This window comes from Pongo pygmaeus, chromosome 22 (genome assembly GCF_028885625.2).
Source record: "Pongo pygmaeus isolate AG05252 chromosome 22, NHGRI_mPonPyg2-v2.0_pri, whole genome shotgun sequence".
In the NCBI taxonomy this organism is placed as follows: domain Eukaryota; kingdom Metazoa; phylum Chordata; class Mammalia; order Primates; family Hominidae; genus Pongo; species Pongo pygmaeus.
Window position 1 is genome coordinate 49,907,841 of NC_072395.2, and position 15,974 is coordinate 49,923,814.

The window sequence follows — 15,974 nt, forward strand, 5'->3', positions numbered from 1 at the left end:
TTTCAGAATACATCTATAGTATAGACACAAATAGAATTACTGGGACAAAAGGTGAACTTTCATTTTTGTTGTGCTTTTTTTGAGACAGGGTCTTAGGATCTTGCTCTGTTGCCCAAGCTGGAGTGCAGTGGCATTATCATGGCTCACTGCAGCCTGCAACTCCTGGGTTCAAACAGTCCTCCCACCTCAGCCTCCTGGGTAGCTGGGACCACAAACATGTGTCACCACACCCGGCCTGGGTGAACATTTTTATGGCACACAATACACCTTATCAAACTTTTTCATTGCATTGCCACCAGCTACCTAGAAGACACTCATTTGAAAACATCCACACCTAGCCAGGCGTGGTGGTGTACACCTGTAGTCCTAGCTACTTGGGAGACCGAGGTGGGAGGATCATTTGATCCTGGAAGGTTGAGGCTGCAGTGAGCCGTGATCATGCCACTGCACTCCAACCTGGGCAACAGGGCAAGACTCTGTCTCAAAAAACAGAAAAATAAACACAACGAAAACACCCCTTCTGCACCCAGTTGCCCAGTGTTCTTTCATTTTCTTCTTTTTTAAAAAAATGATATATATATATATTTGAGAAAAATAACAGCGTCTCACTTTGTGGCCCAGGGTGGGCTGCAGTGGCGTGATCATGTCTTACTGCAGCCTCAACTTCCTCGAGGTCAGGTAATCCTCCCACCTCAGCCTCCTGAGTAGCTGGGACCACAGGCCCACGCCACCACGCCTGGTTAATTTTTGTATTTTTGTAGAGACGAGGTTTCACCACTTCGGCCAGGCTGGTCTGGAACTCTTGACCTCAAGTGATCTGCCTGCCTCCGCTTCCCAAAGTGCGAGGATTACAGGATTGAGCCACCGCTCCCTGCCCAGTGTTCTTGTAAAACCCCATTCTGCATTTAGATTAAATATGGTACCTTATTGTTGCAACATGGTCCACTAATGTTCTTTGCCTCCTTCTAGCCTCCTCCCATTAATTCCCCCCTCTTAAATGTTTGCCTTTATTTAGATTTAATTATTGTTGCTCAAAATCTCAATTTAAAAAATGTGAAAACACTTTAATCTCTGAAGTTCTTCGATTTTTTTTTTTTTTTTTTTTTTTTTTTTTTTTTTTTTTTGAGACAGAGTCTGGCTCTTGGTGCCCAGGCTAGAGTGCACTGGCGCGATCTCGGCTCACTGCAACCTCTGCCTCCCGGGTTCAAGCGATTCTCCTGCCTCAGCCTCCCAAGTAGCTGGGATTACAGGCTCCCGCCACCACGCCCGGCTATTTTTTTCTATTTTTCTTAGTGGATACGGGGTTTCATCATGTTGGCCAGGCTGGTCTCGAACTCCAGACCTCAGGTGATCCACCTGCCTGGGCCTCCCAAAGTGCTGGGATTACAGGCATGAGCCACCGCGCCTTGTGGAAGTTCTTCGATTTTTTTTTTTTTTTTTTTTGGAAAGGGAATCTCACTCTGTCTCCCACGCTGGAGTGCAGTGGCACACTCTTGGCTCACTGCAACCTCCGTCTCCCAGATTCAAGCGGTTCTCCTGCCTCAGCCTCCCAAGTAGCTGGGATTACAGGCGTGTGCCACCATGCCCTGCTAATTTTTGTATTTTTAGTAGAGACGGGTTTCACCGTATTGGCCAGACTGATCTCGAACTCCTGACTTCAAGTGATCCACCTGCCTCAGTCTCCCAAAGTGCTGGGATTACAGGTGTAAGCCACCGCGCCTGGCCTAGTCCTTCGATTTTTTAACATCCATCACAGTAACTTAAATTATATAAAGTAACTACCTCTGAGGAGCCCGGGGGTCCAGGCCCGCGGCTCTCCAGCGCCTTCGGTGTTCTGTCGCAGTGCACTACGCGTGAAATCGCTTTCTCCCACCCTGGCCGTGCGCTGGTGATGGTGGCGGCGGCGCTCCAGCGACGCCCAGGGAAGTGTCCCCAGGGTCGGGCAAGGTCGCTCCTGCTGGTCGGGAGGCCCTTTCTAAGCCTGGCTGGGGCTAACCGAAGGAGAAGCCCGCCGCTCCCGGCTTTATTAAAAATTCGCATTCTTTCTAAGGCCGCCATCGGTGGGAAGGGTGCGCTCGTAGCACCCCTCTTGCTCGGTTCCATTCCTGGCCTTCTGTCTCCTGGAAGGGTCGCCGCGCCCCACCCCACCCGCTTCGCCACGGGTTCGAGCCCTGGCGTCGGGGCGTCCGGGAGCCCACTGTCCGGCACCGAAGCCAAGGCCGGTCCACGCGGACCCGAGGATTCGGCTTGGATTCCCAAGCCCCGCTGCCGCTTTAAGGCGGTGGAAGCGAGATTCTCCGGAAACCCAGGGAACCCGATGCTCTCACAGGACCAAAGCCCGAGGCCGCGGGGACCACAGAGGGACAGAGAAGCCGGGACTCCTCACATCCCATATCCGGCAGGGGAAGCCCAGCGGGTGAGCGCGGGTCCCCCCAGTCCCCGAGGGAGTGCGCCCGACGGAAACGCCCCTCGCCCGCGGGCCTCGCTTTCCTCTCCCGCGTTCCTGGGTCACTTCCCGCTGTCTGCAGCCTGAGCTCGTGGCCCCAATCCCTGGTACCTCCATCCTCTGGTCACCCCTTCCCTGGTGCCCCCTCCCAGGCTTTTCTTTGTCCTGTCTCCACCCCTGCCCAGGCCTGCCGGACTCCCCTCCTTGACACCCGGCGCCACCTCCTTGAGCTTTTCTCGTCCCCTCCCCATCCCCGGCTCCCTGGTCCCCTCCCGGAACTTCTCTGGTCCCCTCCGCTCCTCCGCCCCGGGCTTTACCTCCGTACCCTGCGGCCCACTCCGCACCCCTCACGGAGCTCCTCGGGTCCTGCCCCCTCCTCGCGGTTGCCCGCGCCGCCCCGCCCCCGTTTTTAAACCTGGCGCGCGGGTAGGTGAGCGCTTTAGCCCGAGTGGATCTAGGCGCGCTCGTAGGCCGGCGCGGCAGCAGGGGGCGCGGGCACCGCCGGCACCATGGAGCCCGAGGCGGCGGCCGGAGTCCAGAAGGCGCGGGGGCGCGGCTGTCACTGCCCCGGGGACGCTCCCTGGAGGCCTCCGCCACCGCGCGGGCCGGAGAGGTGAGGGTGGCCCCGCGCCCCTGTGGACGCGCGGAGAGGCGTGCGCGGTGGCGGTGCGGGGAGCGCAGCGAGCGGGAGGCTGGGGCGCTGCTGAACCCCCGATCCCCAGCGGAGCTCCGGAGCTCGACGGCGACGCCAAGCAAGCTCCTGAGCCGGCAGCCGGGTTCCCGGGAGGGGCGCTCAGTTCTCCGGTTCCAACGCACAGCTCTGAAGTGCGGAGGCCCAGGACGTAGCTGGCCAGGAAAGGGGCCGACGCTTCCGTGTAGAGGAAATCTCAATTCGCCGGCCGGGGACACTGAAGTCTCGGGCTCCTAAGCCAGCCTTGCAGAGGCAATCTCTCACTTTGCTACTTTCTCGGTAGCCGTTTCTGTTGTCCCTTGATTGGGGGCTCGGCGTTCGCTGTCCCTGGGCACCAGCCCTTTTAAAGACAGTAACGTTGTAGGAAATCACATTAGCCGGGGAGGTAGGAAGGGACCGGGTAGGCCGGATGGGCCAGGTAGCCAGGCAGGAGAAAGATTCCCTTTTTTTTTTTTTTTTTTTTTTTTTTGAGACAGGGTCTCACTGTGTCGCCCAGGCTGGAGTGCAATGGCCTGATCTTGGCTCACGGGAACCTCCGCCTCCCGGGTTCAAGCGATTCTCCTGCCTCACCTCCTGAGTAGCTGGGATTACAGGCGCCTGCCACCACGCCAGGCTAATTTTTGTATTTTTAGTAGAGACGGGGTTTCGCCATGTTGGCCAGGCTGGTCTCGAACTCCTGACCTCGAGTGATCCACTAACCTCAGCCTCCCAAAGTGCTGGATTACAGGCGTGAGCCACCGCGCCCAGCCCTCTTTTTTTGTTTGTTTGTTTTTCATCCTACAACTCTGTAAAATCATCTCTGTAGAATCAAGCTCCTTCAGTGACCAAGGTGGCGTGATTGAAATTAACCGGGGACAAAGTAGACAGCTATAGTTGGGGAACCCCGAATTGAATAGTTCAGCCAGGATTTGCAGGGATAGAAATCTCTCAACTAATGGGTTCCCGGATAATTGTGTGAGATTCGGGACCTTCCTTCTCAAAGCTTAACTGGAGGCAGAGAACTGGGGATGTAGCAGGAGAGAAAAAACACAAATGACAGTAATTTATCCACAGCCCTGAGAACTCCTGGGAAAGTTCCTGGGGGGTCCGGTGCCTCTTTTTCAGGCAGGCACTGGAACTAAGAATAACTCTCATGGCATAGTTTGAAGGCAGCAGAAGTGCCCAGGGTTCACTCTCTCCTGGCGCTTGCCGTTCCAGCCCCGCGCCGTGGCGACCTTGGATCCAGACACCTGGAGATGCTGAGCTGACCAGAACTGGAAGGCCGGTAAGGTTCAGTGCGGGCGTTGTAGGTAATCCGTCCAGCCAGAAAGTGGCACCGTCTTTTAAAATAAAGGGACCGTAAACGGCCTCCTGCGCAGGGCCGTCCCTTGGGCGTCTAACCCAGGAGCGCCTCGGGGTCTGGGAGTTGGAACCTGAATGAGTAAGGTGTTAATCAGACCTAAGTCGCATTATAGATTGGGCTCCTGGTGGCTTCTCCTTCCTAAAAAAGCAAACCCACTATAAAAGCATAGTCGTAGGCTGGGCGCGGTGGCTCGGGCCTGTAATCTCAGCACTTTGGGAGGCCGAGGGGGGTGGATCACCTGAAGTCAGGAGTTCGTGACCAACCCGGCCAAGATGGCGAAACCCCGTCTCTACTAAAAATACAAAAATTAGCTGGGCATGGTGGCAGGCGCCTGTAATCCCAGCTACTCCGGAGGCCGAGGCAGGAGAATCGCTTGAACCCGGGAGGCGGAGGTTGCAGGGAGCCAAGATCATGCCACTGCACTCCAGTGTGGGTGACAGAGCAAGACTCGTCTCAAAAAACAAAACAAAACAAAACAAAACCCATAGTCGTTTCATGGGAATTATAAGGAATGTCCTCCCTGTTGCGGTTTCTCCTGCAAAGCAACAGGTCGGGAGGGGAGGGGAGAAGGCTGCCACTATCGCTTGCCTTAGAGAAAAGCTGAGAGCACCATTAGGGTTGGGCCGGTGCCACAGAGCAAATAGGACTGAGCCCCATCTGAGGTGCCCAGAGTTGCGGTTAAAAGCCCCCACCCCGCGTCTGGCCCTTTCTGAAGCACTTTCAGCCCCGTCAAGCACTCCTGGGGTGTCTCATGTTGTCTGAGCAAATACACTCAAGCAGAGGGCTTTGTGGGCAAGATTAATGACCTCCACCATTCTTTTGTAACTCTGCATTGGTAACTCAATTGCTTTATACTTACTGATGTAATGACTTGCTTTCATAGAATTTACCTTTCCTTTGTTATATTTTAAAATATAAATTGATGACTTTTACTTAATTTATTTTTTTGATGACTTTTAAAACACTGAAGAATTAGGCTGGGAAAGACCATGGATTGAATTTACATAACACATGTTATATGGCCTAACGTGCAGTTATTTGTAATATGGTAAGAAAACTTGATTGTGGGAAAACAGACCTGCACCGTATTTTGATATTTACACGACTTTATTAAATTAATCTGAATATTGGGAATTTTAATTTACTTCAAAGAAGGAAGCAGATAAAAGATAAATCAATTAACAAGAGATGATTTTTAGTCCCCGATTTTTATACATATATCTAAATAATGTAAAATAATCCCTTCTTTTGCTTTCAAACTTAGTTCTTAAACATAAAATTTAAAGGTGCTTGTGTGAGAACATAGATGTTAACAATTATCCAGTTTTCTTTTAAATGAAATGGATGTGGAGCCTATCAGTTTCTTGCAGGAATAAAAATACGATAGCACGCTCCCTAAGTAAGACAGATAGTTTTGGGTTTTGTTTTCTGTTATGATAAGGCCGTTTGTGAGAAAAAGTTACTTGCAGAGAAATGTTAAACGTTAACTTTCTCGCTGATCAACAGGTAGCCTGTCACGCTGAAGTAGTTCTGTCCACGGATGTGGGTGTGGGAAGAGTGGTTGTTCCCTGGGGGCTGTAGAGCCCGCCAATCCTCACCCCCAGCCCGGAGCCCGCTCTTTGCAGAGCCCAGCTGGTTGCGCAGAGCGGCCAGCGCCAGTCTGTGCTCTGGTACTGTGCACCGCGCTGGGTTCCCTGCAGCCCACCGACGAGAGCTGCCCAGCGCGGAGAAGGAACGCTTCTTGCTCAACAGCGCCCTCGCCCGACAAAGCGGGATAATTCCCCAGCTCTCAAGCCCTCTTCTGTATTTCTCAAAAATGCCATTGGCTGGAGTGGCGGTGAGGAGGGCTAACGCCTGATGACCTGTACCAGGGCTCCCGGCAAGCAAAGCAAAACTAGAATAAAACCTCAAGTAGGCCGGGCGCGTGGCTCACCCTGTAATCTCAGCACTTTGGGAGGCCGAGGCGGTCGGATCATCTGAGGTCCGCAGTTCGAGACTGACCTCACGAACATGGTGAAACCCTGTCTCTACTAAAAATACAAAAGTTAGCCGGGCGGTGGTGGTGTGCGCCTGTATTCCCAACTACTCAGGATGCTGAGGCAGGAGGATCGCTTGAACCTGGGAGGCAGAGGTTGCAGTGAGTTGAGATCGGGACACTGCATTCCAGCGTGGGAGAGAGAATGAGACCCTGTCTCAAAAACAAAAACAAAACCCAAAAAACCCTCAAGCAGAGGGAAGGCCTCAAGGCCCTGTGCTCTGAGCAGCAGGGTCACCCTCACCCACTTCATGCCCCTACAAGCCCTAGGGAGCTATCTCCCTCCCCTACCTGCATCTTTCTTGATCTGTGTTGCGTTTCCTTCCCGGCCACTTGTGGGCACTGCCAGGGAGGCAGTTTCCTGGAAAACATCAGGGACTGGTTGTTCTTCTGGGCCTGCCCTGTCTGCCAGGCTCCTAGTCTGGTCAGAGACTCCAATGGAGAGAAGGCTGACCCCCACTGAAAGCCTCTCTGCACCTGTCAGTCCTCAGGCTCATAGGAAAACACACTCACACATAACTTAAACACAGTGTTTGCCTTGTGCACATTTCTGTTCTCATGTTTCATTATAAAATGTGAATATTTACACATTTCCCTCACCGGACAAAGGATCCTTTTGGAAAACAATCAGGATATTTGTGGCATAATTTTTTGGGGGGGGGTGGAGTTTCGCTCTTGTCGCCCAGGCTGGAGTGCAATGGTGCAATCTCAGCTCACTGCAACCTCCACCTCCCAGGTTCAAGTGATTCACCTGCCTCAGCCTCCAGGTAGCTGCGATTACAAGTGTGCGCCATTACGCCCAGCTAATTTTTGTATTTTTAGTAGGGACGGGGTTTCACTACGTTGGCCAGGCTGGTCTCGAACTCCTGACCTCAGATCATGATCCTCCTGCCTCTGCCTCCCAAAGTGCTGGTAATTACAGGCGTGAGCCACTGCGCCCTGCCTGGCATAAAACTTTTAAAGCTGCATATGTTTGTGGGGTAAAGTTTTTAAAGTGGATAAAGGTGTGCTGAATGTTTTAACAAGGTCCAGTTAGAACTGGACTATTTACAGAAGCTATTCTTTCCTGACACCTGCCACTGCCAAGTTAGGCCCTGTCTGATCGCAGGGTGCCAAATAGCTGTTAGCAGGGCAGGATTGCTTGTGGCCATAAAGTAGGGCCTGAGGAATTAGGAGCGTTTTATAATTACGAACAGAGCTTAACAAAGAAGCAGCTTCCTGTATCCCCCAAAGAGTGAACAACTTTATGGAAAAGATTTTGTTCCAAAGAGCCTCATCACTTTCTTAGCTCATCACAGTGAATTATGAAAATATGGCTGGCGCCGGGCGCGGTGGCTCACGCCTGTAATCCCAGCACTTTGCGAGGCCGAGGCGGGTGGATCACGAGGTCAGGAGATTGAAACACGGGGAAACCCCATCTCTACTAAAAATACAAAAAATTAGCCGGGCGTGGTGGCATGCGCCTGTAGTCCCAGCTACTCGGGAGGCTGAGGCAGGAGAATCTCAGTGAACCGAGATCGTGCCACTGCACTCCAGCCTGGGTGAGCAGAGTAAGACTCCGTCTCAAAAAAAAAAAAGAAAATATGGCAAGGAAAATGTAATATCTGCAGAGGCTCCTTCCAGGCGAATTTGCGCATATATGTCACGTGCACATTGCCCCCGCCACCCATCCCAGCGTCCCTGCAGGATGGAATGGCGTGGAGATTCACGGTGTCAAAGTCCTTCCTTGTCAGGCCATAGTAAGTTTTGTCCTGTTTCTCATCTGGTTCCAATTGAACTCTGGAATCTGAAGATTTGGGGTTTCTGAGGCACCGCCTCAGACCATTTCAGCTCTTTATTTATTTATTATTATTTTTTTGAGATGGAGTCTCGCTCTGTCACCAGGCTGGAGTGCAGTGGTGCGATCTCAGCTCACTGCAACCTCCGCTTCCCGGGTTCAAGCGATTCTCCTGCCTCAGCCTCCCGAGTAGCTGAGACTACAGGCACGCGCCACCACTCCTAGCTAATTTTTTTGGTATTATTAGTAGAGACTGGGTTTCACCATGTTGGCCAGGCTGGTCTTGAACTCCTGACCTCAAGTGATCTGCCGACCTGGGTCTCCCAAAGTGCTGCAATTATAGGAGTGAGCCACCGTGCTCAGCCTGAGTTCATATCCTGCCCTCATCCAGAAGCTCTTTACCATCAGTTGCCAAGATTGGCTCCTCCAAGCCCTTTCTACACCAGCCTCGTCTGTGCACAGCTCCTTGCGGCCACTGCTCTCCTTGAAATACAGATCTGATAGTTGGACTCCCTGACTCAAAAATCCATCTCCAGTTCCTGTATCCAGAGTCAAACCTAAACTCAACAGTGGGTATTCAAGGCAAATGTCACCGTTTGAGCCCTTTGCCCATCACAGTGTCTCACTTGTTCCACACCAGGTTCCTCATGGCTCCCCACGTGCGCCCTCTGTTTTCCTGCCACTCTGATTTTTTTCTTTTTGAGACGGAGTGTCACTCTGTCATCCAGGCTGGAGTGCAGTGGCAGGATCTTGGCTCACTGTAACCTCCACCTCCCAGGTTCAAGTGATTCTTGTGCCTCAGCCTCCCAAGTAGCTGGGATTACAGGCATGCACCACCACGCCCATGCCTAGCTAAATTTTCAGATTCCACCCGCCTCAGCCTCCCAAAGTGCTGGTTTTACAGGCATGAGCTACCGCGCCCGGTACTGCCACTCTGAATTTGATGCTCTCCTCTGCCAAAATAGTCTTAGAATTGCAAACCCACATGCCACAGATGTCTCTGCGAGGCCCTCCATGAACCCATTCCCGACCTTCCTTCATGCTTAGAATTATGGGTATCTCACCGTGTGATGCTTTGTAGCATGGTTATTAGCATACCTGTGCATCTCTGTCCATTAGATTGTAAAATGCTGGACCGAGGCACTGTGTCCAACTCCTTCCATCTGAATTCTTCACAGTGCCTGGGACATTTTGGGCCGCAGTAACAGGAACATGGGCTTATCAAATACTGATAAGGTGTCTAAACTCTCTAAAATTGGTATTGATATGAACAATTGCAGACGACTTACGTTCTGTGGTTTAAAACCTCAGGATGTCACCTTCCGACACTCCTGCATTGTCTCTGTGTTTGTATGTGTCTGTCGTTACAGCTTGAACCTAGGGCTGACCAACACGCTTTTGGATCAAAGGGAGCCTTTGGGTTTCAGCATCCTGTAAGGTAATATATGACTTCACAATAAGTAATCTGTAATTTCCTTTTAATATAGGCATTAATACGCTTTAGTGTCTTCAACCTCATAGATTTTCAACAAAGTAGAAAATAATTCAATGTATTCTTTGGTATTGTTTAGTTTCTTTATACCAAGGAGATTTTGTTGGATTTCTGGAATCCATTCATGTATTCATTCATTCAGTGTTTTCTGCAAAATGCAATTGGCCTCTCTCTTTTCTTTACACCTGTTATTTCTACTTCTCATTACAAATTATGCCTTGTATTATATTTATATAATTGCATATGAATTGTATATGCATATATAAAAACTTAGATATTGAGGTATATTTCTATTGTTCTACCAGGATATAAGCTAGTATATTGTCTAGTGCAAAGTCGACCTTCAACATCTATGTGTTGAGGGTGGACATGGTGGCTTATGCCTGTAATCCCAGCACTTTGGGAGGCTGAGGCAGGTGGATCACCTGAGGTCAGGAGTTCGAGACCAGCCTGACCAACATGGTGAAACCCTGTCTCTACTAGAAATACAAAAAAGTAGCTGGGCATGGTGGGGGGCACCTGTAATCCCAGCTACTTGGGAGGCTGAGGCAAGAGAATCACTTGAACCTGGGAGGTGGAGGTTGCAGTGAGCCAAGATCACGCCATTGTACTCTAGCCTGGGCGACAAGAGCGAAACTCTGTCTCCAAAAAAAATATCTATGTGTTGAGTAAATGGTTGTCTCCAGCACAGTGGGTGCCGAGCACCTTTGAGAGAGCCTTTTCCTCCGGCCTCTCAAGTGTGTGTCATGGTCCTGGTGGTGACCAGGATTCTCACTGCTGTATCCATCTACACTCTGTCCATTTTAGACAAGTGGCTCATGTTCAGGATTTCTGCCTGTCTCTCTCTTATTATCTGTCTATCTCTCTCAATCTCCTTTACCAAAATTAACCTTGCCTGGGCTGCCTCCACTAGGTGCCTTTGCCCTGGTTACCCAAGAAGACTGGAAAGCTTAATACAACCCAAAGACACTCATGTGTAGGCATGAAGCTCAGGCTCCTCAGACTGGTCAGAAGGAAGCTTCCCTTGTATGCCTTACACCAATAGTTTTCTTTTCTCTTCTGACATCTCACTCTGTCACCCAGGTTGGAGTGCAGTGGCACAATCTCAGCTCACTGCAACCCCTGCCTCCTGGGCTTAAATGATCTCCTACTTCACCCTCCTAAGTGGCTGGGACCACAGGTATGTGCCACCATGCTCTGCTAATTTTGTAATTTTTTTGTGGAGACAAGGTCTCACTATATTGCCCAGACTGGTCTTTAACTCCTGGGCTTAAGCTATCCTCTTCCCTCGGCCTCCCAAAGTGTTGGGATTACAGGCATGAGCCACTACTACTGGCCACACCAATGGTTTTCAATCCTCATAGAATTACTAGTGGAGCTTTTAAAAATACAGATGCCTGGGTGGTTCTCCCAGGCGCTCTGATTCACTTGCTCTAGGGAAAGACCCATGCATCTGTTTTGTTTTGTTTTGTTTTGCTTTTTTGAGATGAAGTCTTGCTCTGTCACCCAGGCTGGAGTGCAGTGGCACGATCTCGGCTCAACTGCAACTCCACCTCCCAGATTCAAGCGATTCTCCTGCCTCAGCCTCCCAAGTAGCTGGAATTACAGATGCGTGCCACCATGCCTGGCTAATTTTTGTATTTTTAATAGAGGTGGGGTTTCACCATGTTGGCCAGGCTGGTCTTGAACTCCTGATGTCAGGTAATCCACCCGCCTTGGCCTTCCAAAGTGATGTGATCATAGGTGTGAGCCACCATGCCCGGCCACTCTGTTTTTCATTAGTTGAAAATGCTGTGACTGATAAAGCATGAGCTGCAGCCATGCATTGCACACTGGATATACAATTTCACTTTATATTTTTATTACAGTAAATTTCAGACATACACAAAAGTGGAGTGAATAGTACAGTGAACCCCATGTACCCATCACTGGCCTCAATAGTTATCAACGTTCTGAGCTCAACATATGTATCACCCACAACTATGTTGTTGTTGTTAGCGTATTTTATTTTATTTATTTATTTTATTTTGAGATAGGGTCTTGCTCTTTGCCCAGGCTGGAGTGCAGTGGTGTCATCCCAGCTCACTGCAGCCTCCACCTCCCCAGGCTCCCATCTGCGCCTCTGGAGTAGCTGGGACTACAGGTACACACCACCACACCCAGCTAATTTTTTTTTTTTTTTTTCCAGATACGGGGTTTTGCCATGTTGCTCAAGCTGGTCTCAAACTCCTGGGGTCAAGTGATCCTCTTGCTTTGGCCTCCCAAAGTGCTGAGATTACAGACATGAGCCACTGTGTCCCACCCCAGCATATTTTAAAGCAAATCTCAAACATGCTAGGAATTCACCTGTGAATACTTCAGTATAAATACCTAATTGTAAACATGGCTAAAAATGGAACTATGCTCATATTTCTGTGTTAGATGAACATATACATTCTGTCTGTTGCAGACTTTCTCAACCTCAGCACTATTGGCGCTTTGGGCTGGATAATTCTTCACGGTGGGAGCTATCCTGGGCCTCGTAGGGTGTTTACCAGTATTCCTGGCCTCTACTCACTAAATGTCAGTAGCTTCCCCTCGGTTGTGACAACCAAAAATGTCTCCAGACATTGCCAAATGTCCCCTGGAGGTCGAGAACCACTGGTCTATTGGATATCTTATGAAGTAAAAAACTATCATCGATTATTTATAAAAGGATGTTTTCTCTCTCCCTTTTCTCTTCTATCTGAAAAAAAAGGATATTGAAATCAGCTTTGCAAATAAGCAGTGATCAATTGACAAACTCACTTCTTCAGAAGACCACAGAGAAAAATGCAAATAAATTAATGAATGAAAAGCAGGTCGAGGCATGGTGGCTCACACCTGTAATCTCACACTTTGGGAGGCCGAGGCAGGAGGATCACTTGAGCTCAGGAGTTGCAGACCAGCCTGGGCAATATGGCGAAACCCTGTCTCTATGAAAAATATAAAGAATTAGCTGGACGTGGTGGCATGCACCAGTAGTCTCAGCTACTCAGGAGGCTCAGGTGGGAGATGCTTGAGCCCAGGAGTTCAAGGCTGCAGTGAGCTATGATTGTCCCACTGCACTCCAGCCTGGGTGGCAGAGTGAGACCCTTTCTCAAAAAAAAAAGAAAGAAAGTAAGTGAAGGATAAGAGATTATGGCCGGGAGTGGTGGCTCACGCCTATAATTACAGCCCTGTTGGAGGCCGAGTTGGGCGAATCATTTGAGGTCAGGAGTTCGAGACCAGCCTGACCAACATGGTGAAACTCCATCTCTACTAAATACAAAAATTAGCCAGGCATGGTGGTGGGTGCCTGTAATCTCAGCTATTTGGGAGGCTGAGATAGGAGAATCACTGAACTCAGGAGGCAGAAGTTGCAGTGAGCCGAGATCGCGCCACTGCACTCCAGCCTAGGTGAGAGAGCAAGACTCCCTTTCAAAAAAAAAAAAAGATTATGGGGAGGGGGTATCTTAATACTCGCCATGTATGAGCAAATCCAAAATCCTATAAAACCTGGAATTTAGGGGTTCCAAATTTTACATACTTAAGCACTTTCTTTTTTCTTTCTCTTTCTTTTATTTCCTTTTTTCCTAAGCACATCTTTTTTATTCTGGCAGAGCAAGGGACTTGTGCCTCCAATTTCTTTATGGCGACATCTGGAAAAATTAGCTGCTTCTCTAGACCAGGGTTTCAGAGATGTCAGAGTAAATTTCCTCCAGAACCCAAGGGGTTACAGCATTTCCCATGCTGCAGGGGACAGAGGGTGGGGTGGGAGAGTGGGTTTTCACCTAAATGGGACATCAATTATCTAGGAAGAGTCAAGTCCCCCATTTGATCAGAGTGAGCCTCCTAATCTTGGAACTCAATGTTTTCAGTTGCCTTTTCCCTTCCTTGAAGCACACCCTTTCCCTTGCGACTGTCTAAATTGACTGGCTCTGTCAGATTTATAACTCACTTCTGAACCGGGGTAGATTTATCACCAGGTACCTCCAATAGGTGCCTAGAGTTCCCTGTTCTGATGACTTAAATTCTGTGTGTTGTGAAGGCAAAGACCAGAAAGGAAGACTGTGCAGTTCTCTGCTTCTGGGATAAAGCACCTTCTAGAAGGGATTTAGGACGAGGTTCAGGTCGATTAATGGTGAATTTGTTTCTCAAATATTAGAGTCTATTTACCCATGTCAAAGCGTCAAGAATACCTGCAGAGTTCCGGGGAGCAAGTACTGGCCAGCTTCCCAGTGCAAGCCACGATTGACTTCTACGACGATGAGTCTACTGAGTCTGCTTCAGAAGCTGAAGAGCCAGAGGAAGGAACCCCGCCCCTCCATCCTTTGCTCCAGGAGGTGGGAGGTCTGCAGGAAAACTGCCCAGGGGGAAAGGGCAGAGACCAGGGCAGCAACCGAGGGCAGCGATCCTCAGGAGGGGGTGACCCCTGGGGGGAGGGTCTGCTCCCACACAGCGTCTCCTCAAGGGGTGGCAAGTGCTCCTCATCCAAATGAATCTGTCTCTGTCTCCTGGGCCCTGCTCCGGGACCTGCCCCCAACGTTCTCTTGGGGACACCCAAGCCAGGACACCACTCATCCCTGCTGAGTGTACAGAGGCTGGAGGCTTCTCGGGCAGCCCCTGGCCCACACACTACTCACGGCAGAAAGTCAGCTTTTACTTTTCTTTCCCCTGGCGATTCGGTTTTGGTGCACTCATGCATACCTTTGAGAAAGGATTCTAGGACAAAGAGGTCTATGTCAACAGTTGTTATCTGGTAGAGCCAGTTTTCAAAGCTCCTTCAGCATTGTCACTCGCTGATCAGGTGATGAATTCTTCCTAGATAGTCACCCACTCCACGTCCTACTTAACCTGAGACTCATTGTTTAGCTATTTCTGCTTTTGTAAGAATAATTTAGATATTAAACCCCAATTTTAATCTATCATCCAAGGGCAGATGTAGTTGCTTAGTAGCATTTTGGAAAAAAAAAAAAAGGTTTGGTTTGGTTTTGTTACGGAGTTTTGCTCTTGTCTCCCAGGCTGGAGTGCAGTGGCACAATCTCGGCTCACTGCAACCTCCACCTCTTGGGTTCAAGAGATTCTCCTGTCTCAGCCTCCCAAGTAGCTGGGATTACAGGCAGGAGCTACCACACCTGGCTAATTTTTTGTATTTTTAGTAGAGACTCGGTTTCCCCACGTTGGTCAGGCTGGCTTTGAACTCCTGACCTCAGGTGATCCACCCGCCTCTGTGTCCCAAAGTGCTGGGATTACAGGCGTGAGCCGCTGAGCCCGGCCAAAAAAAAAATGTATTTATTAAAAAAAATTTTTTTTAACCCACCAAATAATTCCCATAAGAGTAACAAAAAGGACCAGCCTGACCAACATGGAGAAACTCCGTCTCTACTAAAAATACAAATTTAGCCGGGCGTGATGGCGCATGCCTGTAATCCCAGCTACTCGGGAGGCTGAGGCAGGAGAATGGCTAGAACCCGGGAGGCGGAGGTTGCCGTGAGTCGAGATCGCGCCATTGCATTCCAGCCTGGGCAACAAGAGCGAAACTCCGTCTCAAAAAAAAAAAAAAAAGAGTAACAAAAAGATAGGGATTTTTAGGAGACAATTAGATAAAAATGTATGTGATGACTGTATAAGGGCTGTGTGTATGAATTTATAGGGAGTAGAACCTTCTCTCTTCTTAGTTGGTGACTGGGGCTTAGTATTTTAATAGATGAACACTATTTTTTAAATTTTTTATTTTTTTAACCCTACCCTTAACCCATGAACACTATTTTTAATTAAAGTATCTGATGTAAAATTATTTTGTTTTTAATATTTTGATGATAAATGTGTATTCCTGAAACTTTTTGACTTACTTATCTTACATGTGGTATCTTCCTGTATATAGTACATTATATCAATTTCTACTTGAAATAAATATTTTGAAAGAATGCTTGATAATCACCTTTTTTGGTTAAGACATTTTTAGAATTAAATAGTTCCTGCTTTAAGGTTTTTTCATTTTTCATGGTTTTTAAAAATAATTCTTTTAAAATTATAACCTATTATTTTATTTCAGTATTCTGTTTTATTTTTAAAAATTTTAGACACAGGGTCTTGCTCTGTTCCTGCCTGGAGTGCGGTGGCTCAATAATAGCTCACTGCAGCCTTGAACTCCTGGGCTCAAGGAATCCTCCCACCTCAGCCTTTGCAGT

At 49.1% G+C, this 15,974-nt stretch overlaps 1 protein-coding gene across 3 annotated transcripts; it reads left to right on the forward strand.

Moving 5' to 3' along the window:
* Positions 1 to 2,332: 2,332 nt before the first annotated feature.
* Positions 2,333 to 15,710, forward strand: RIPPLY3 (ripply transcriptional repressor 3). 3 transcript variants are annotated; one of them, XM_054468853.2, is made up of 4 exons: positions 2,333 to 2,416; positions 4,335 to 4,401; positions 9,662 to 9,729; positions 13,949 to 15,710. In XM_054468853.2, the coding sequence occupies exon 4, from the start codon at positions 13,962 to 13,964 to the stop codon at positions 14,280 to 14,282; it is 321 nt and encodes a 106-aa protein (XP_054324828.1). In that variant the 5' UTR covers positions 2,333 to 2,416; positions 4,335 to 4,401; positions 9,662 to 9,729; positions 13,949 to 13,961; the 3' UTR covers positions 14,283 to 15,710. The 3 variants fall into 3 exon arrangements, with proteins under 3 accessions (XP_054324828.1, XP_063515801.1, XP_054324827.1); XM_054468852.2 differs by lacking the exon at positions 2,333 to 2,416 and adding an exon at positions 2,447 to 3,059; XM_063659731.1 differs by lacking the exon at positions 4,335 to 4,401 and having other exon boundaries at positions 2,349 to 2,416; positions 13,949 to 15,698.
* The last annotated feature ends 264 nt before the right edge of the window (positions 15,711 to 15,974 follow it).